General features: G+C 45.2%; 1 protein-coding gene across 4 annotated transcripts in view; it reads right to left on the bottom strand.

The window, feature by feature from the left end:
- The window catches only part of LOC135056157 (ketosamine-3-kinase-like), a 101,758-nt gene extending 81,569 nt beyond the window's left edge, over window positions 1-20,189 (bottom strand). The window contains exons 1-2 of one of the 4 annotated variants that reach the window (XM_063961001.1): window positions 20,065-20,085; window positions 17,867-17,924 (exon numbers count right to left, since the gene is read on the bottom strand). In XM_063961001.1, the coding sequence (XP_063817071.1) occupies window positions 17,867-17,882 (16 nt within the window). In that variant the 5' untranslated portion in view covers window positions 17,883-17,924; window positions 20,065-20,085. Of the gene's footprint in view, window positions 1-17,451; window positions 17,847-17,866; window positions 17,925-20,064 lie in introns of those variants that run through there. The other 3 variants (XM_063960998.1, XM_063960999.1, XM_063960997.1) reach the window with 3 other exon arrangements.
- Between the last annotated feature and the right edge of the window lie 1,289 nt (window positions 20,190-21,478).

The raw sequence follows: 21,478 nt of genomic DNA, 5'->3' as shown, positions 1-21,478 counted from the left end.
CATCCCAACCCAGAATTGCCTTTCATTGTTGAGGTTGATGCCTCGGAGGTTGGAGTAGGGGCTATCCTATCTCAGAAGGATCCGGATTCTCTAGAATTACATCCTTGTGCCTTTATGTCCAGGAAATTCTCATCTGCTGAATCCAACTACGATGTTGGTAACCGGGAATTACTGGCTATTAAATGGGCTTTCGAGGAGTGGAGGCATTGGCTTGAGGGAGCAACACATACCATTTCAGTTTTGACTGATCACAAAAATCTTCAGTACATTGAATCAGCTAAACGGCTGAATGCCCGGCAAGCTCGTTGGGCTTTATTTTTTACTCGTTTCAAGTTTATTATCACCTTCAGGCCAGGTTCCAAGAATGCCAAGGCGGATGCCCTGTCACGCAGTTTTCTTCCAGTTCATGATAACAGTCCTGTTACTCCCATACTTCCGTCTTCAGTCATTCGGGCAGGCCTCACACAAGATTTATTTACCCAGTTAAAGCAGCTTCAACATCAAGCTCCTGGAAATACTCCTGCTGGTCGTCTTTATGTCCCTGAGTTCTTGAGAGCAACTGTTTTGACGGAGTTTCATGATAGCAAAGTTGCCGGGCATCCGGGGATCGCTAAGACTTTGGAATTAGTCTCCCGCTCAGTATGGTGGCCTGGTCTTTCCAAAGACATTAAGGAGTTTGTTTTTTCGTGTCAGGTCTGTGCACAGCATAAAGTTCCCCGTTCCTTGCCTATCGGTCAACTTATGCCCTTGAATGTTCCTCTCAGGCCATGGTCTCATATTTCCATGGATTTTGTGGTGGACCTCCCTCTGTCAGCCGGATGCCGAGTCATATGGGTGGTAGTTGACCGTTTTAGCAAGATGGCCCATTTCATTGCTCTTCCCCGATTGCCATCTGCCCAGGGATTGGCAGTTTTGTTCCTCCGCCATGTTTTCAGACTCCATGGGTTACCCACTGATATTGTTTCTGATCGGGGTCCACAATTCATTGCACAATTTTGGAAGTCTTTTTGTGCCTCTTTAAAGATGAAATTGTCTTTAACGTCTGGCTACCATCCCCAATCCAACGGGCAGACTGAGCGAGTTAATCAATCATTAAAACAATATTTGCGTTTGTACTCGGCCAAACTCCAAAATGACTGGTCCGAGTTTCTTCCGTTGGCGGAGTTTGCTTACAACAATGCCTGTCATTCCTCCACCAATGTGTCTCCATTTTTTACAGTTTTTGGTTTTCACCCCAGAGCTAATTCCTTTTTTCAACATTCCTCTGTCTCCTCACTGACCTTGACCGCTCATCTCAGACTCATTTGGAGAAAAGTGCACCTTGCTCTCAGAAAAGCGGCATTTCGGGAGAAAAAATTTTCTGACAGGCTCCGGCGGCCGTGCACTTTTAAAGTTGGAGATAGGGTGTGGTTGTCGACTCGCAACATTAGACTTCGACAAACCTCAGCCAGATTGGGCCCTAAATTTATTGGACCATTTCATATTATAAAAAAAATCAATCCAGTTGCTTTCCGGTTACGTTTACCAAGAACTCTCCGGATCGGAAATACTTTCCATTGCTCCCTGTTGAAACCATACGTTTCTTCCAGTAGATTTCCTCGGAAGATCTCTCAGGGGAAATCACCAATAGATGTACAGGGTCAGCAGGAGTTCTTGGTGGAGAAGGTTCTCGATTCCAAGTTGTCCCGGGGTCGGCTTTATTTTTTGGTACATTGGAGAGGTTATGGTCCAGAAGAAAGGTCTTGGGTCCTGGATGAGGATCTCCATGCCCCGAGGCTCAAAAAGGCATTTTTTCGAGAATTTCCTCAGAAACCTGGCCTTAGGGGTTCCTTGACCCCTCCTCAAGGGGGGGGTACTGTTAGGCGCCGAGGGTCCGCCCGTCAGTGCGGCCCGGCGCCTAGCAACTAGGGACGCCGCATGCGGACAGCCGCCGGCTCCCTAGCAACGCTAGACGCCGGGCGCACGGAGCCGCTCAGACCCTAGCAACGGGGACGCCACTGTCGGACCGCGTTCCCCGTTGCTGGGTCTAGATTAATCACCTCATTGGTATCCTGGCCGTGCAGCATGCAGCTGCACGGCATGATTGTTAATTACCCTGTCTGGCTCCTGATTGGAGAGCTCCCAGTTAAAAGCACTCTCTGGACTTCTCACAGACGCCGGTAATAGCTTCCTGTTTGCTGTGTCTGTTGCAGAGAGTTTTCCAGTCCTGTCTATCCGGTCGTTCCTGTCCTCAGTGGTCCAATACTCGGAAGTTGTCATCTTTTCCTGGAGTCCTGACCGAGCACCTTTAACATCCTGTGGTGTTCGTGAGTCGCGGCGTAGCCGTGTGTTGCGGCTTGACCGCTTACTATTTATTATTTGGTTATATTGTGTTTCGGAGCTTTTGCGGAGGATTCCGCTCCCACAAATCCACTCTGGTATCCAGCGGTGCTGGATAGGAGTAACGGATTCGTGGATTTTTGGTTGTCCTTTTCCCTGGCGGTTTGTCCGCACATACTTCTGGTTTAAGTTAGTTAGCTTGTAGCCCCTGGCCTGGTTGCTTAGTCAGAGGGCCCCTTGTTATCACCCTGTCTCGGATTTCCCTTTGTCTCCCATTAAGACCTGAGGGGGCATCGGAGTTGGGCAGACATAATCCGCCCTTCAAACGCGGCTGCCATGGGCTCAAGCAACCATAGTCTCGCAGGGGATTTCTGATAACACGGGCGAGACAACGGAGTTAGGGCGCCAGGGGTTACTAGGCTTTCCTGCTCCCGTAACCAGCATTCCATTCCAGTACTCTGACCTCCGTCATAAGATCACCTCTGGTCAGACGTACTGGTATCATAACAGGGACACTGCCTCACACAAGGACTCAGACACTTGACCCAAGACAGGATACAGGCCATACAGGATATGACACTGCCGCAAACCCAGCAACAAATCCGCACATTTCTAGGAATGTGTGGATATTGTCGAAATTGGATCCCAGGTTTCTCTATTTTGGCAGTATCATTGCAGGAAATGGTTTAATCAAACAAACCAGAACGGGTTTCTCATACTGAGGAGTCCGAACTGGTGTTTGAGAAGCTAAAGGAGTGCTTGACAAGAGCCCCCACACTGGGACTGCCTGATTACAAGAAACAATTTGAGTTATACGGTACAGAGGCTGCTGGGTGTGCGGCAGGGGTCTTAACTCAGAAACATGGTTATGCCAGCTGACCAGTAGCATACTACAGTGCACAATTGGACACTGTGGCACGGTCACTTCCTACTTAGTTAAAAGTGTAGCCACAATAGCTTTACTGGTAAGTAAAAGTGAGGACGTAGTACTAGGGCATGAATTAACAGTTCATACACCACATGCTGTATCGGTCCTTCTAAATTCTGCCCAAACCAAGCATGTCTCATCCACGCGGTTTACAAAATGGGAGCTATTACTGATGGCTCCAGTAAACATTACCATAAAAAGGTGCAAGACATTAAATCCAGCTACCTTTTTGCCACATGTGCCTTGTAAGGCACAAAGGGTGGAGGATGAGGAGAATACTAGCAAAGCAGAATTTTGTATGGACACTGAAACACATGACTGTATGGAATACTTGAATCAGAGGTTTTTTTTTTTTTTTTGTAAAATTGTTTTTATTTTCTAATTTTTATAATATAAAATTTTACATACAGTGGTGAATCAAAATGGAAGAATATAGGAATGGCATAGATACATATATACAATTCAGCATTAACAGAACTGCAAGTGTCTCTGTGCCTTGCAACTCGTACCACTTAATTTCGCATATCCTATACTTATATACTGTAAACTGTCATCACCCACTTATAAACATCATAAAATAATAAGGGAGAACACAAGAAGGGAGAAGGGGAGGGGGGAGACAAGACAAGACAATTCACTCCTTAGTCGCGTGGCATTCATATATTACCCCATTCCATGTGCCCATCAACCTCAATACAGCAAAGTATTAACTCAGATCAATTAGCATCTACATGTTTGTGAAGAACCCAGGAGGTATTTTCAAAGAGCCTTTCAATATGGCTCTGTGTATCAATGTCTAGACTGTCAATGTAAGGCTTCCATTTCGAGTAAAAGCGAGCGACTCCCCTCTCAATGTCTGGCAAGGTGGCTTGGCGCTCGAAGTAGAGAACCCGTAAAAGAACATTTTTTAATTCCCCCAAAGAGGGAGATGACTTCTTCGTCCAATGGTTCAAAATAACCTTGTTAGCCACCGTGAGAATGACCGTGAGAATGGGCGTAACTCGCTTCCTATCCGGGCCAAGATGCCAACCCTCAAAACAGTTGCATAAACAAGCTATGGGGTCTCTGGCGACCCCCAATGAGAGAGTTCTATTAATAAATACAATAACTTTGTTCCAAAACGTAGCAATCTTCCTACATGTCCAAAAATAATGAAAAAAGGAGGCCCTTGACATGTGGCATTTTAAACATTCACTATTCCCATCCGGGATCATATGCACTCTTTGGGCCGGGGCTATGTAAGCCCTGTGTAATAACTTAAAGTACACTTCCTGAAGCTGAGCCGAGTGTAGATATTTAAATGTATACTGACAGGATTTCAGTAGAATTGGTTGCGCCGGGAAGTCCGGTACATCCCCTTCCCAATTATAAACCGTACGTTTCCATAGCTTTTCCGTCTGTATCACCCGTAAATGGTCATAATAATAAGATAAACGATAAGCAGAGGCATTCGTGAGAGTGAGGAGAGTGGCTATCGGATCCTGTTTGTCTGGCGACGTTATAGGGACAGCCATAGTAATGACAAAATGTCGGGCTTGCAGGTACATATAAAAATTTGAGTTTGCTATACCATATTTGGACTTTAATTCCTCAAAGGAGAGCATATGCCTTCCCCCAGGGTCAAATACGTCTCTAATAGACGAAATTCCCCGCTCCCGCCACTACTTAAAGTTAGCATTTTCCAGCCCAGGACTGAAGCAGGGATTCCCCCAGAAAGTTGTGTAACGGGAGGAGGCCGGGTTTCTATGTAATTTTTAATTGGAATAGTGCCAGGCTCCATGAGTATCAGAAAGGATAATATTCGTCTTAAGTGATGCCGGCAGCTTGTTCCTTGGGGTGTGAAGGAGGGCGCTGGGAGAGAAGGGGGCAAACTGTTCCTCCTCCAGTGTATAATTGGTAAAACAAGAACGCTGCCATGACCAATCTGTGACATAGCGGAACATCACCGCTCTACTAAACGCTTCCAGGTCTGGAATCCCCAGCCCCCCCTCCGCCCTTGGCATCTGAAGTTTAGCATAAGAAATCCTTGGTTTCCTCCCCCCCCCCCCATAAAAATTTAGAGAACATGGAATTTACAGACCTACAGTCTTTTTTTGTAAGGCGTAATGGCAGCATCTGCAAAATATATGAGAGTTTCGGGAACACTACACTTTTAAGGACCGTGGCCCTTCCCAGCAAGGACAAGGGCAAATTAACCCACCCGTCTAGGAGAGCCCGGACAGCCGTCAGGGGCGGGGCAACGTTAACTGTATACAACAGTTCCAGTGATGTGGGTATCATTATCCCCAAATACTTAAGAGCCCTCTGGGTCCTAGGGAACTGGGACAATATCGGGTGCCTATTAAAGAAGGACGCATCTCCCGATAGAGGCATGAGTTCCGATTTGGAAAGATTAACCTTGTAACCCGCAAAGGATCCAAAGCTATCAATGATGGAGACTATAGGTCCTATCGACCTGCTGGGGTCAGCGATAAATAGCAACATATCATCAGCAAACAACGCTATCTTAACCTCCAGCCTGCCCACCAAAATGCCTCTAAAGGAAGACGTGCCACGGAGGGCTATCGCCAGTGGCTCCAGGGCTAGGGCGAATAGCAGAGGGGATAGAGGGCAGCCCTGACGGGTGCCTCTCTGGATGTAGAAGGGGGAAGAAATATATCCATTGCCTAATACTTGCGTGGCCGGGTCTGTGTATAGGCGGACCAACATTTCTACAAAGGCTGACGGGGCCCCGAACCTATGTAGGGTATCAAATAAATGGTCCCAAGTCACCATATCAAATGCCTTTTCGGCGTCAAGTGATAAGATTACATTGGTGCCCGTATCTGAGGAATCCTCTGTAACCTCTGCATTACTGTTAAGATTTTCCTTATATTAACAACCGCCTGGCGACCCCAAATGAATCCCGACTGATCTGGGTGGACAATAAAGGGCAATACAAGTTTTAACCTGTCAGCTAATATCTTGGTAAACAGCTTATAGTCCATATTAAGCAGGGAAATAGGCCTATAAGATTCCGGGAGTTCCGGATCCCTGCCAGGCTTCGGCAACACCCTGAGGAACGCTGAGTTAAAGAAACCAAGCATGGCCCAACCGGAGAGTAATTCATTAAAAGATACCTGTAATGTGTCCCCGGATATGGGGCATTAGGATTTTATAATAATCATTGGAGAGGCCGTCCTGTCCTGGCGCCTTTCCAGTTTTCAGTGCCTTAATCACCCTCTCCACCTCCTCCCCCGAGATGGGTGTCATAAGGATGAGGCCTGACTGTCAGACATCTGAGGTAAACTCATATTAGCCCAAAAGGCCTCTTTATTGGGCAGATTGCTAGGAGGCTGAGAGTACAGTTGGGCATAAAAAGAGCTCAGCACCTCCGTTATTTTGGCATTAGACCTGACCCTAGTACCGTCACTAGTGCGGAGGGATTTAATTACTGAGGAAGAATGGCGCCCTTTCAATAAGAAGGACATTAATTTACCCGGTTTATTACCATATCTGTGAAAAGAAGCAGTCCTATAGAAAGTGTGCTTGGCTTCTAAGTGATTCAGAATATTATCGAAAACGGCCTTTTTGTTATTATAATCAGCCCTATTAGTTGGAGTAGGTGAATGCTTAAACCTCTGAAAGGAAGTCGTTAAGTTTGCCTGGGCTTCCAAGTATGAGCCGTCTAATTGCCTATCCCTGTGTGCACAGTAAGACATAATTACCCCTCTCATGACGGGTTTAGATGCCTGCCAGAATGTCAGAGGCTTCTCGGACTCATAACTTGCGTTATTACTCTTATAATCTAGCCACGCCGCCTCCAACATGTTACGAAATTTCAATGAATTAGCCAGATGTGCCGGGAACCACCACTGCCGCACCGGACCCTTATCCACCTGCACCGCCAGCTTAATCCAACATAAGGCATGATCCGAAATACTTATAGCTTCGATCCCAGCATCCATAACCTTAGGGAACATATGTTCTGACAACAGCAAGTAATCAATGCGGGAGAGCGTACCATATGCAGCTGACAGGCAAGTATAATCCCGTTCTAGCGGATAGCACGCCCTCCACACATCCACCACCCGCAGCCGGCGGGTTATATATTTAACACCCACTTTAGGTCCCTATGCCCCCGACTGGAAGCCACATTCCTATCCATGACATGAGACGAAACCACATTGAAATCCCCCCCTATCACAATGTTGGAATCTATATGACCATACAGTTTGTTCAGCATTTCTAGAAAAAACCCTTTGGGGCGATTATTCGGAGCATATATGTTACATAGCAATAGGCGTGTGCAGTCTACTGTGACGTCTGCAATAATATACCGACCCCGCGGGTCCACCTTTACAGAATGAACAGTATAAGAAAGAGACTGTCTAATCAATATGGCTACCCCCCGTGCCTTAGAGGAGTATGGGGCCGAGGCCAACACTGACCACCGAAGTGTGTTAAGTTTGGCCATCTCTAGAGGAAGGAGGTGCGTTTCCTGCAGGAAAGCTATATCCATACGGAGCTTGTTCAGATACAGAAGAATTTTTTTCCTCTTAGCCGGGGAGTTAATACCCCCCACATTCCATGTGCTAATCGTTAAAGACGACATGCAGCCAATCTAAATAAACCCACTGAAGTAATGACGAGCACATAAATGCAATGGTGATCCAGCCACCGCTGCTCCACCCACCACGCTACTTGAGCAAACATACAGGGGGGACAAGGCAAGACACAGAGAGGGTAACAACATATAGTAACAAAAAAGCAGAACAGGACAGGAGGCTGTAACTCGCCTCCATCATCCAAGAAATAAGGACTTCCAGCCATTTAGAAATCCGTAATGTTAACTTCAAACATGGCGTGCTTACCCCTAGCACACCCCGGTCATTAGCTACTTTCAATGATAAAATTAAAATCCCAGCTTCCCCCCAGCCTAACTGAACAAACTAAACTGAGATTAAGGAAAAGAGGGTGTTTAGTACTTGTAAACTGGATGAGGATCACTTAAGCAGTTTTTTCCCTGCATATGGATACCATACAAATAGCAGGCATGCAAGCAGTCCCATCCGGAACCTCCAGGCCTTCCATCAAGTAACGCGTGAATCTCTCAGCATAGGGCCTATGATGTGGAACGTAGAGAAGCAGGAGAGGATGAGTGTCCCGACTTTCTTCCTTCAGACAGGTAGCCAGCTGCGTCAGCCGCATTAGAAAAATCACGAAATGAGTCCCCTTCAAAGAGCCGTAATTGTGCAGGGTACAACAGTGCAAATTTCTTGCCCTCCTGGACCAGACGGGAACAAATCTGGGAAAAATCCTTGCGGGCTCGGGAGACTTCTGCAGAGTAATCCTGAAAGAGACGAATGTCCCTACTATCCCATGCCAGAGCTCTGTGTCTCCTGGAAGCAGACCAAATAGCCTCTTTATGCAGAAAGTTTAAACAGCGAAAAATCACCACACGTGGCCTCGCGTTCTAACCCGTCCTGGGCGGTCCGAGACGATGGGCCCTCTCCACTACCATGTCTGCACATGTATCCTTAATGTCCAGCAACTCCGGAAGAGACTCCTGTAGAAAACGGTATAGGTCTGGCCCTTTAAGAGATTCTGCTAGGCCCATGACCCTGAGGTTATTTCTCCTCGATCTATTCTCCAGGTCGTCTAATTTATTCATAACTTGGTAATAAGATTTCTGCATAGTGTCGGCATTTGTTTTCAATTCTGCTACATCTTGGAACACTTTCCCCAATCTCTGCTCCGTGACTAATACCCTCTGGGACAGCTGTTTCATCTGAGACTTAATGTCCTGTGCCACCTGCGTTAACTTAGCAGCGTGTGTGTCCATGATGGGCCCCATTGTTACCTTGATAGCTTTCACGACATCCTCATATGAGACTGGGGCTGCAGAGTCAGGAGAGGCAGGCCGAGACCCATCATCCAGCTGCGAACCATCCTGTGTGTCCGGTGCGGTGGCCATATTGGATTCTGCCCGGCGCCGCTCAGAGCGGGATCTTTGCTGCTTTGCCGGCATGGAAGAGGTGAGAAACTTCTCCATATGGTGGAGGAGACCTTCCCCTCACTGAGGCTGCGGGAACCGCCGGGTTTGCATCTGCGAGCGCGGCGCTGCTTGCTGTGCTGACCGGGGTAGCAACGGAGCTCTCACGCCAGGCTCCCGATCACATGGGAGCCGGAACCGGAAGTCTGAATCAGACTTTTACTGCAAGACCAGACATATGTGACAGCCCGTAAGTGGATGCAGACCTGACTCTCTATACAAACGGTACTATAGTTGTCAAAGACAGACTCAGGAGACCTGTGCATGGGATATACTGTGGTAGATGACAGAGGTATTATAGAAGCTGAACCCCTTGGGCCACCCCACTCAGCACAAGTCGCTGAACTGGTAGCACTGACCAGAGCATGTGAGTTGGCAGAGGGTAAATCTGCTAATATATATATATACAGAATCTAGATATGATTTCAGAGTGGTACATGATTTCGGGGCCCAATGGTGCCTCAGAAATTTCATGACAGCGGCAGGCACACCAGTGGCACATGCATCGCATATAAAAAGACTACTGACAGCCATACAGTGACCAGAGTGGCTGTTATCAAGTGTAAAGCCCACACAACCAAGACCCAGTCTCACTTGGTAACAGCCGGGCAGACGAAGCTGTAAAATGGGCAGCAAGCACCACCATACAAACCAACACACCACTGATGACATTCAATATTGTAAACACACAAAAATTAATTGAGATGCAAGATTTGTGTTCCCTACAGGCAAAGGCGGTCTGGAAGGTGAAGCGGTGTGGCAAAGAGTCCTCCGGACTCTGGAGGGATGGATAAGGTAAACCAGTAGCCCCCAGAGCATACCTCCCAAGCTTAGCTGAAGCGGCACATGGTCTGACTCACTTGGGTAAGGAGGTATGTGCAAATTGGTAAGAGCCTACTGGAGTGCGCCAGGGTTCTCTTCTTAGGCGAGCAGGAAAGCAATGTCCTGTCTTACTTGCTTGAGGAATAACATTGGTAAGACAGTACCAACAGAGCCATCCCACATTCCTCCTACAAACTGACCTTTTCAGGTAATACAAATCGACTTCATACAGATACCACCCTGTAGGAATTTAAAATATGTATTGGTATGCACTGATGTATTTTCAAATTCGGTAGAGGCATTTCTAGCTGCCACTAACACTGCTGTTTTCACTGCAAAGAAAATCGTATAGGAATTTGTTTGTAGAAATGGTATCCCTAAGATTATTGAAAGTGACAGGGGTACCCATTTTACTGGTGAAGTCTTAAAGGTCATGTGTAAACTCATGCGAATTAATAGTGTACTTCATACTCCCTACCGACCCCAAGCTAGTGCGAAGGTGGAGAGAATGAACAGCACTATTAAGAGCAAACTGAGCAAAGTGATGTCTGAAACTGAACTATTGTGTCCAGAAGCACTGCCACTAGTGTTATATAGCATCAGAACCACTCCCAGATCCCCACTTAACTTATCACACTTTGAAATCCTTTTTGGAAGACAACCGCATGTCATGATATATCCTCAAGATGATCTGAAATGCAACAACGAGGTGACGGTACAATATCTTATCAGGATGAACCAGCATTTGAGAAATCAACAAAATAACTTGAAGCTGTTGATTCATTATGTGTCAATTACTAACTGTCATGATCTTGAACCAGGAGACTATGTGATGATTCAAAATTTCTTATGCTCAGTTTGACTGATAGACAGGTGGGAAGGACCGTACCATGGGGGAAATTCAGACCTGATTGCTCGCTAGGGTTTTTTTGCACTTGTTTTTTGCAGTTGCACACTGCGACTGCAAGATATAAAATATGTATGGAATGATGTGCAGAGCAAGTTGTGCATACTGGTTAGTTCAATCCAGTTTCAGAGTGGGACCCTGAGGAGAACACATGTCCTTGCAGCAAAGAACAAAGGCCCACATTCTCAGGTGGACTGACCTATGAGCCGTCGAGTTATAAAGAGGTCTGGCCTCTGGACCAATGGAAGAAGATGAAACTCACTGTTGTATACACCCATTATTTTACTGTATAAAATAAGGCTTCCTTGATCCATAGGCCAGTAGCTGATTTTACAAAGTCATCTAGTGACGACTGTACTCTGGATCCGGGGAGTGCATGTGAACATATGTATACTGGCTGTTAACTCTGACTCTGATATATTGAATGTATAACTGTATACTTGTAATATTGTTGGAATACCTTTTTAATCAAATATACCTGAGTGTTGGACCTCAGCAAAACTGTGTGTGTGTGCGATCACTTGCTTTCTCTAAGGGACATAGGGGGTAATTCCAAGTTGATCGCAGCAGGAATTTTGTTAGCAGTTGGGCAAAACCATGTGCCCTGCAGGGGGGGCAGATATAACATGTGCAGAGAGAGTTAGATTTGGGTGTGGTGTGTTCAATCTGCAATCTAAATTGCAGTGTAAAAATAAAGCAGCCAGTATTTATCCTGCACAGAAACAAAATAACCCACCCAAATCTTACTCTCTCTACACATGTTATATCTGCCTCCCCCGCAGTGCACATGGTTTTGCCCAACTGCTAACAAAATTCCTGCTGCGATCAACTTGGAATTACCCCCCATAGTGCTGCGACATTTGGCACACTTTTATTATATAGAGTAAAAAGACGCAACTTGCGTCTGCTGTATATATTATTACTTGTTATTTATGTTAAAGAAATAAACTGAACTACACACATGAAAAGCCATATATGATTGACAGCTGCAGCACCAAATCAAAACGCTTGCAAATCCAACCAATAAAAGAACAGGAAAATAACCTGATCATCATCAGCCATATATGATTTACAACAGCAGCATCAAATCAAAAGGTCTACAAATCTAATCAATAAAAAGAACTGGACCACTACAAGAACACACTCAGACACACCCTTTCCAAAAGTCCCTGACGAAGCACGGCAAAAGCATTGGGGTACAACATTGTAGGGGAGAGGACGCCACACTGACCATAGCAGAGGAAAGAAGGATCCAGAGAGAGAAATCCCATACAGTGACCCCATGCAGCGGGAAAGTACATTTTAGTGCTCACCTGCAGCACCTTCTTACCAACGAACATTAAACCAGGTTACAACAGCTTTCCAGCTGAACTCTACTTATATTCATTTACCACAATTTCCATAAGAGGAGATGAACATTTGTTTTTCCACGGACTGTACCTCTCTTTTTAACTTTAATTCTTTAAAGTGAAAACTACCATTTTTATCTTTATTTTCATATTTTTATTATCCCATTTTTCTAGTTTTGTAAATTGTACACGTAGTGTATAACCCTATCTGTACATTGTGACTAATATTGTGACTAATACTAAACCCTATAAAATCAGGATACTCAGTATAAACAATTAACATATATTTTATTGTATAATTATCCTGTTGTGCCTGAGGTTTCTGCTGGGATCCGGTCTGAAGATCGACAGTGTCTAGGTCGACAATGTTTAGGTCGACCACTATAGGTCGACAGTCACTAGGTCGACATGGATGGAAGGTCGACAGGGTTTCTACTTTCTAGGTCGACATGTGCTAGGTCGAGAGGTCTAAAGGTCGACATGAGCTTTTCACTTTTTTTTTGTGTGGATTTTTTCATACTTAACAATCCACGTGGACTACGATTGGAACGGTAAAGTGTGCCGAGCGAAGCGGTAGCGGAGCGAAGGCACCATGCCCGAAGCATGGCGAGCGAACGCGGTGCACTAATTTGGGATCCCGGTCACTCTACGAAGAAAACGACACCAAAAAAAATGTTTTTCCTCGTGTCGACCTTTAGACCTGTCGACCTAGCACATGTCGACCTAGAAACCCTGTCGACCTTCCATCCATGTCGACCTACTGACTGTCGACCTATAGTGGTCGACCTAAACATTGTCGACCTAGATACTGTCGATAAAACGAACCACACCCGTTTCTGCTCATGTCCAATATCGCTTTAAAAATAGTAATGTGTAAAATGGGGCTCTAACTGGCATAATGTGTGACAGGGGCTCTACCTAGCATAATGTGTAAAAGGGGCTCTACCTGATGTAATGTGTGTAAGTGGCGCTACTGTGCGGCGTAATTTGAATAATGGAGACTACTGTGCAGCGTAAGATGTACTGGTACTATTTTGCAGCCACGCCCCTTCCCCATGAAGCCCCCTATATTTTTGTTGTGTGCCTACAGTGGGCACTGGCCCTATTTTAAATACGGGGTGGGGGGCTGATGATGATGTTTCTTGCACACATGCTAAAATGTCTAGTTTCAAACACAGCCTGTAACATGGCAGGTAGGAGCTGATTGGTTGGTTCTTTATCTCTCTCCACTCTCTCTCTCTCTCTCTCTCTCTCTCTCCAAGGCTTAGTACATCTCCCCCAAATAGTGACAAATGACCAGCCAACCAGCTCCTAACTGTCATTTTTTCAAACGCAGCATATTACATGGCAATTAGGAAGCTGATTGGCTGGTCATTTATCACTCTTTATCCGTCTCCACTTTATCTCTTGTTAAGACCTAATATATTTGGTCCATAACCCAATATATCTAAACAGAAAGGAAGGCTGGGGATTAGGGGTACAGGTGACACCTTCCCCCCACCCCCCAACAAAAAAAAAAAAACAACAACACATTAGGCAGTCATCTCAAGGGTGTGTTGGAAGAGCTGCTAAGCTGCTAATTACTTTTTATAATTATGACAATTACATCCAACTCATTGATAACTTAATTATTTTAAAATTTCAAATAGTTGGAATTCCCTAGCATTATATGTAAGGTTAAATAGCTCAATGAATAGAGTGTATTACTGCAATGCCACATGCAGTGGGTACGAATCCTGGGTATACGTCAGCATCTTGAAATGTAATAAAGCACAGTGTTAATGAATAACAAAGCTCTCACGTTAAATTCATGAATGATCTATAGGTATTACGGGCAGTAGGGGTGGAGGAAGGAGATAGGGGCGGTCAGGAGATGCTGGGCTTCAAAAAGGGGGTAAGCGACAAGTGAAAGTAATTAAAACAGATAATTGACAAGTGCTGCCAACAGCGCCCCCTATCCTTCAGTGCTATGTGCAGTGTGCCACATACCTAGTTATGGCCCTGGTGACCACCAACCAACCCTGCTCGGGTATCCGGACTATAGATCTACACTAAAAAGGTCTACAGTCAATAGGTCTACCACTAATGGTAGACATGCATTAGGTCGACAGGGTCAAAAGGTCGACAAGTAAAAGGAAGACAGTTCAAACCGTTGACAGGATCAAAAGGTCGACACGCATAAGGTAGACACAAGCGTTTTCTTTTTTTCAACTTTTTCATACTTTACCATCCACGTGGACTACGATTGGGAACAGTAACCTGCGCTCGGCACCTTGCCCGAAGCCATGCGAGGGGACGTGGTGCACTAATGGGGCTTGTTTGTGGCAGAAAAGTGACAAAACACCCCCAAAAATTTAAAATATAAAATTGTGTCTACTTTTTGTGTCGGCCATTCATATGTCGACCTTTTAACCATGTCAACCTTTTGACCCTATTGACTTTTCTTACTGTCTACCTATTCTATGTTGATCTTTTGACCCTATCCACCTAATGCATGTCTACCACTAGTAGTAGACCTATCAACTGTAGACCTTTTTAGTGTAGATCTAATAATCCACACACCCATGTTCAAAATATTTTGGGACCCTGGGCAGCCTATACATTAAGATGGCCCTAAGTCTAATAGTGGGTTTATTTCTTACAGAATGCAGATACAACTTTAACAAATTCCACACTATGGGCCTGACTCTTAGTTTTACACTATGCAGTATCAGCTGTGGCTACTGCTAATGTATGCTATTGCAGCAGTAGGTGTCTTGTATAAATAGATGCCTCCTGGTTTCTTTGATCCACTGCTGAATCTAAGTATGCAGCCATCGGATCCCTTGCGTGAACATCGACCATCTGAGGAACCCTCAGGTTACATAGTTACATAGTTTCTGAGGTTAAAAAAAAGACAATTTGTCCATCGAGTTCAACCGGTTTTTGTTCTCCTACACTGTATTATTTTCAGGACTAATTTTAACTGCTGATAAAGTTGGCCGTTGTGTTGTATTTTTCCCCTAATTTTATTATAACTATAGTGCTTGATCTATGCACCATAACCCTGTATATCCTTATCCATTAGGAATTGATCTAGCTCATTCTTAAAAGTATAGACCGAGTCTGCCAATACTACTCTCTCAGGCAGGGAATTCCAAACACGTATTGTCCTTGCTGTGAAAAAAAACTTTTCGCCTCTGTGTGCAGAATCTCCTCTCCTCTAACCTAAGTGTGTGTCCACGTGTCTTCTGTGCTGATCTTACCAAAAATAGATCCCCCGCAAGCTCTGAGTATTGTCCCCTTAAATATTTATAAATGTTGATCATGTCCCGTCTTAGGGGGTAATTCTGAGTTGATCGCAGCAGGAATTTTGGTAGCAGTTGGGCAAAACCATGTGCACTGCAGGGGAGGCAGATATAACGTGCAGAGAGAGTTAGATTTGGGTGGGTTATTTTGTTTCTGTGCAGGGTAAATACTGGCTGCTTTATTTTTACACTGCAATTTAGATTGCAGATTGAACACACCACACCCAAATCTAACTCTCTCTGCACATGATATATCTGCCACCCCTGCAGTGCACATGGTTTTACCCAACTGCTAACAAAGTTCCTGCTGTGATCAACTCAGAATTACCCCCTTAGTCTCCTCTTTTCCAGTATAAACATGTCAAGCCTTGCAAGTCTTTCTTTCCTGAGTTTGGTCGCCAGTCTCTGAACCTTTTCTAGTTCCAGGATATCCTTTTAGTAGTATGGTGCCCATAATTGTGCGCAGTATTCTAGATGTGGCCTCACTAGGGATTTATATAGTGGGAGTATAACACTCTCATCCCTTGCATCAATACCCCTCTTTATGCATGCTAGTACCTTGTTTGCTGCTATCCTACATTGGGTACTGCTGCTAAGTTTGTTATCTATGTGAACACCTAAGTCTTTTTCCAGTACGGAGTCCCCTAAAATCACCCCATTTAGTATGTAGGTGTTATTTTTGTTCTTGCTACCAAGGTGCATTACCTTGCACTTGTCTGTATTGAAACTCATTCTCCATTTTGCTGCCCATGATTCCAGTTTAACTAAGTCGTTCTGGAGAGACAAAGCATCTCCCTCCGAGTTTATAACCTTACATAGGGGGGTCATTCCGAGTTGATCGTTCGCTGCCGATTTTCGCATCGCAGCGATCAGGTAAAATAATGGCAAAACTGTGCATGCACCGCAATGCGCAGGCGCGTTGTACGGGTACAAAGAGGATCAATGCTGGCCGATGGATTTAGCGAAGATTCCATTCGCACAGCCAAACGCAAGGTGATTGACAGAAAGAGGGCGTTTATGGGTGTCAACTGACTGTTTTCTGGGAGTGTTTGGGTAAACGCAAGCATGTCCAGCCGTTTGCACGGCAGGTGTCTGACGTCAATTTCGCCACCAAAAAGACTGAAGTGATCGCAAGGGCTGAGTAAGTCCAGAGCTACTCTGAAACTGCACAAAATGTTTTTGCTGCGCTCAGCTGCAAAGCCATTCGCACATTTGCAAAGTGAAAATACACTCCCCCGTGGGTGGTGACTATGCGTTTGCACGGCTGCTAAAAGTAGCTAGCGAGCGATCAACTCGGAATGACCCCCATAGTTTGGTATCGTCTGCAAGAATTGACAGCATGCTCTCTAGACCTTCTACTAGATCGTTAATGAAAATGTTGAACAACAGTGGTCCAAGTACAGACCCTTGTGGCACACCACTTAGTACTTCAGTCCAATTTGAAATAGTTCCATTTACCACAACGCGCTGCTCTCTATAATCTAACCAATTACTAACCCAAGTGCATATCGTGCTCCCTAGCCCCAGTTCTTGTAATTTATAGATAAGTCTCATGTGTGGTACTGTGTCGAAAGCTTTAGCAAAATCTAAAAAGATTACATCCACCACCTTACCCTGATCAAGGTTCGACCTAACTGTTTCATAAAAGCCTAGTAAGTTTGTTTGACATGATCTATCCTTCACAAATCCATGTTGGTTCCTAATAATAACCTTTTTGGCTTCAAGGAACTTCTGTATACTATCCCTTAGAATGCTTTTTAGTACTTTCCCCACTATAGATGTAAGACTAACTGGTCTATAATTACCTGGTTCAGCTTTACTTCCCTTTTTGAAAATCGGAACTACTTCCGCTATACGCCAGTCTTGGGGAACCATGCCTGATGTAAGTGAATCATTGTAGATTAACAATAGAGGTCTTGCTAGTTCAGAGTGTAGCTCCATGAGAACCCTTGGATGAATACCGTCGGGACGGCTGGGAAATTCATGCTTCTGTTTTATTTGGTGACTACCTACATAATAAAAATGATCCCGGATGAAGCAGTGACAGCAAAATTATGTTGGGAATACCCAACATACTCTGCATCACATTCGCTTTGTGGCTGTCACTAACATAGCCGCTTCTCCCCACACGCTTATCCTGATAGTGTGGAGCTGCTGGTTGATAGGCCCTCTGTCTGTGGAGGTAGTACAAGAGAGAGGAGGATTTCTACCTGTCCTCACCAAGCTCCCTTAGCATTATACAGATGGAGTCACGATCATCTTGGCTTCTATGCTGCGCCTAGGCACACAATGGTTTGTTAGCATAAGCCTTTCATCTATTGTTCTCAGCTGCAGTACAATAAGAGAAAACAATACAGCAGGGAATTAAGTCATTACAGCAGGGGATTAAGTACGACTGCCCTGACTCAGTTAATCCTATTAAAGACCAAGATAAAGATGGCTCTATCTGTACTTCCAGTCCAATCCCATCACCCTCTGTTCTGCTGCCCTCCACCACCCAGCAACCCATTCTATGCTACCCTCCACCACCCAGCAACCGCCATTGCTTCACCCTCCACCATCCCTTACTATGTTCCCTTCCACCACCCCTACTATGCTGCCCACCTACCACTCAGCAACCCCTACTATGCTGTTCTCTACCACCCAGAAACCCTATGCTGCCCTCTATGACCTAGCAACCCCTATGATGCTGCCCTCTACCACCCAGCAACCCTACCATACCGCTCTCTACCACACAGCAACCCCTACTATGCTGCCCTCTACTACCCAGCAATATTTCCTATGCTGCCCTCCTCCACCCAGCAACCGCCATTATGCTACCCTCCACCACTCAGTAACCCCTACGATGCTGCCTTCCACCACCCATTAATCCTATTATGCTGCCCTCTACCACCCAGCAACCCTACTATGCTGCCTTTTACAACTCAGCAACTCCTACTATGCTGCCCTCTATCACTCAGCAATATGATGCTGCCTTCCACCACCCAGTAACCCTACTATACTACCCTCTTCCACCCAGCAACCCATACTATGCTGTCCTCTACCACCCAGCAATATTTTGTTTGCTGCTATCCATCAATGAGCAACTGCCACTATGCTATCCGCCACCACCCAGTATCCCCCACTACAGTATGCTGCCCTCCACCACCCAGCAACTACCACTATGCTACCCTCTACCACCTAGCAACTGCCACTATGCTTCCATACACCACCCAGCAACTGTTATTGCTATAACCTCCACCACTCAGCAACCATTACTATGCTGCCTTCCAGCACCCAGCAACTTCCACTATGCTACCCTCCACCACCCAGCAACCACCACTGCTTTTCCCTCCACCACCCATCAACCCTTACTATGCTGCCTTCCACCACCCAGCAACCCCTACTATGCTGCCCTCTACCACCCAGCAACCCTACTATGCTGCCATCTACCACTCAGCAAACCCTACTATGTTGCCCTCTATCACCAGCAACTGCCACTATGCTATCCTCCATCACCTAGTATCCCCTACTACAATATTCTGCCCTCCACCACTCAGTAACCCGTACAATGCTGCCCTCCAGCAACCCGCTACTTTTACAGAATGATTTATTTTCTAAATCACAGAAAATGATACACAGACAAGACATAAAAGCTTTCTGATAATAAACAAGCAATTGTGTTGTCGCACCATGACAAGTAAAACTGCAGAACTAACTGAACAAATATATACTCTTTAAAGTTAGGTTTAAAAGTAAATATTTCTTAACAAGAGGCGTTAGGAGTAACCTGGTGTGGGGTGTGCAAGTCAGTGAAGAGTGAGCAGGGGCAGTGCAGGGATGTATCAGTCACTAATACCTCAGTGATATTCCTGTGCAGAAGAGAATGACCGTCTTTACTGAGGGTATGAGGTGAGTGAACTTTAACATATAACTTTTTGCAACCATCCCCCAGAGCCCATCTATTTTTGTAACCTCTCTCACTGGTTACAAATAATATTGCCAAACAGGTTCGACTATGGTCTCCTGCCACTTCTCCGCTCAGAGAAAACTTCCCCAAGGACAATTTTCTAATGCATTATAGACCACGTCCATGGCTATCAGTCAACAGATATTAAAAAGCAATAACAATCGTGGGCACCACTTAGCATAGGCCTCAAGGAGGGAAATAATTGTAAGTAAAATTTTGATTTCAAATTCTGTGTTTAGTGTTTATCATTTTATAAATACAGTATTTGTACATGAATGTCTTTCTTTTATCTGACCTCCTGGACCTAGTGATTGAATATATTACAGGTATTCACCATGTCACCAAAATAAGACTATTGTTTAATCTACTTTTTAGAACATATATGTAAAAAAGAAAAAAAAAGCAGCTGATTCAGGTCAACTTAATACATGAACTATACATGAGGCTACAAATGGACAATTTTCCTTACCTGCCATCTGCTGAACTAGGAAGTCTTTGTTTTCTATGAGTCTGATTACCATGAGCCCTTTATGGACACTGACATGTGAGACTATCCCTTCCTTTATGTCTCCTCCCTAAATGTTTTGTTGTTGAAGTGGTGTAGAAACAAAAAGTGTGTGTGTAAATATAATCAAGACTAATGGCTGAAGGATAGCAAGACAATACTACCATGTATGGTTCTATCAGGATTAGAATCTTTATCGGTAGATGTGTAATGGAGTCAGGAAAAGAGGACTTAACATCCTCACATAAAACTGATAGCATAAAAGTAATCAGAAAGTCTAACCTAAATACTGCAAAATAACTTCAATTTCTTTATAAAGATACAGCTACCTCTCAGTAGCTGTAACAGCTGTTTTACTGAACATAGGGCCCGATTCAGAAGGAGTTGTAGTTTTGCGAGAAAATCACAAAACTACAACTCTTTCCACAAGCATGCGGGGGGCCGCCCGGTACAGGGCAAGGCGCCCCACATGCCGGGTCCTTCCCCCCACTAAAATGTGAGCACTTCACTAAACAATGAGTATCTTTAGGGTACTCCCCTGCCTGCACAACCTAGCTGCGAAGGCAGTCGCCGGGCTGCCATGTTTTGGGTCTCAGCAGCTGAGTGCCTCCATTGTCCGGACCATGATGCCTCGTCACTGCCTTTTGCAGGCACTTATGCTGGCCATACACTTGTGCGATGCCCCGCGACGCGACATCGCGGGGCATCGCACCGGCAGTTCAGGTACGATCAATTCGCACCTGAACTCCCAAAGTGGTTACCATGCGATAGATCGCATGGTAATCACGTGATGGACACGTCACCGCCGAGTGGGAGCAGCCTCTGGTCACTCCTGGCTGGTGCCCATCGCACATCGCAGTGCGATATATCTCATGTGGGTTCAAAACCATATGTGATCACACTGCGATGCGAGAAATATTATGTGCAGCACATATCTTGAGACACGACATTCGACCGACGTGCCCGCGCATCGCGTCTCAAGGTACATAAAATGTGCATACAATCCTTCGATTTCTCTCACAGATGTGGTCGAAATCGAAGGATAGCACCGATTATCTCATAAGTGTATGGGCACCATTAGACTGCAATCGCTTGCGATTTCAATTTAAGTCCTTGTGCATGCATGCAGCGGCAGGCGCACATGCGCTAAAGTGTGGAAATTTCCAAATAGCGATTTCCGCACTTCAGCGATGCAAGCTGAATCAGGCACATATTAATTTATTTCCCCTACTGTGGAATTTGATTATGTCGTACGGAGAAGATTTGGATACTGATTTGAACATCTGAATGTCAGACACAACTCAAGCATGGCAGAAGATGCGTTCACAACTGAGTCCAACGGCGTTCCAAGGTGTTACTGACAAAGAGCAATGGTGAG

This window comes from Pseudophryne corroboree, chromosome 3 (assembly GCF_028390025.1).
Source record: "Pseudophryne corroboree isolate aPseCor3 chromosome 3, aPseCor3.hap2, whole genome shotgun sequence".
NCBI classification, from domain to species: domain Eukaryota; kingdom Metazoa; phylum Chordata; class Amphibia; order Anura; family Myobatrachidae; genus Pseudophryne; species Pseudophryne corroboree.
Note: the sequence above shows the minus strand (reverse complement) of the source record. Positions and strands in the feature narration are given on the sequence as shown.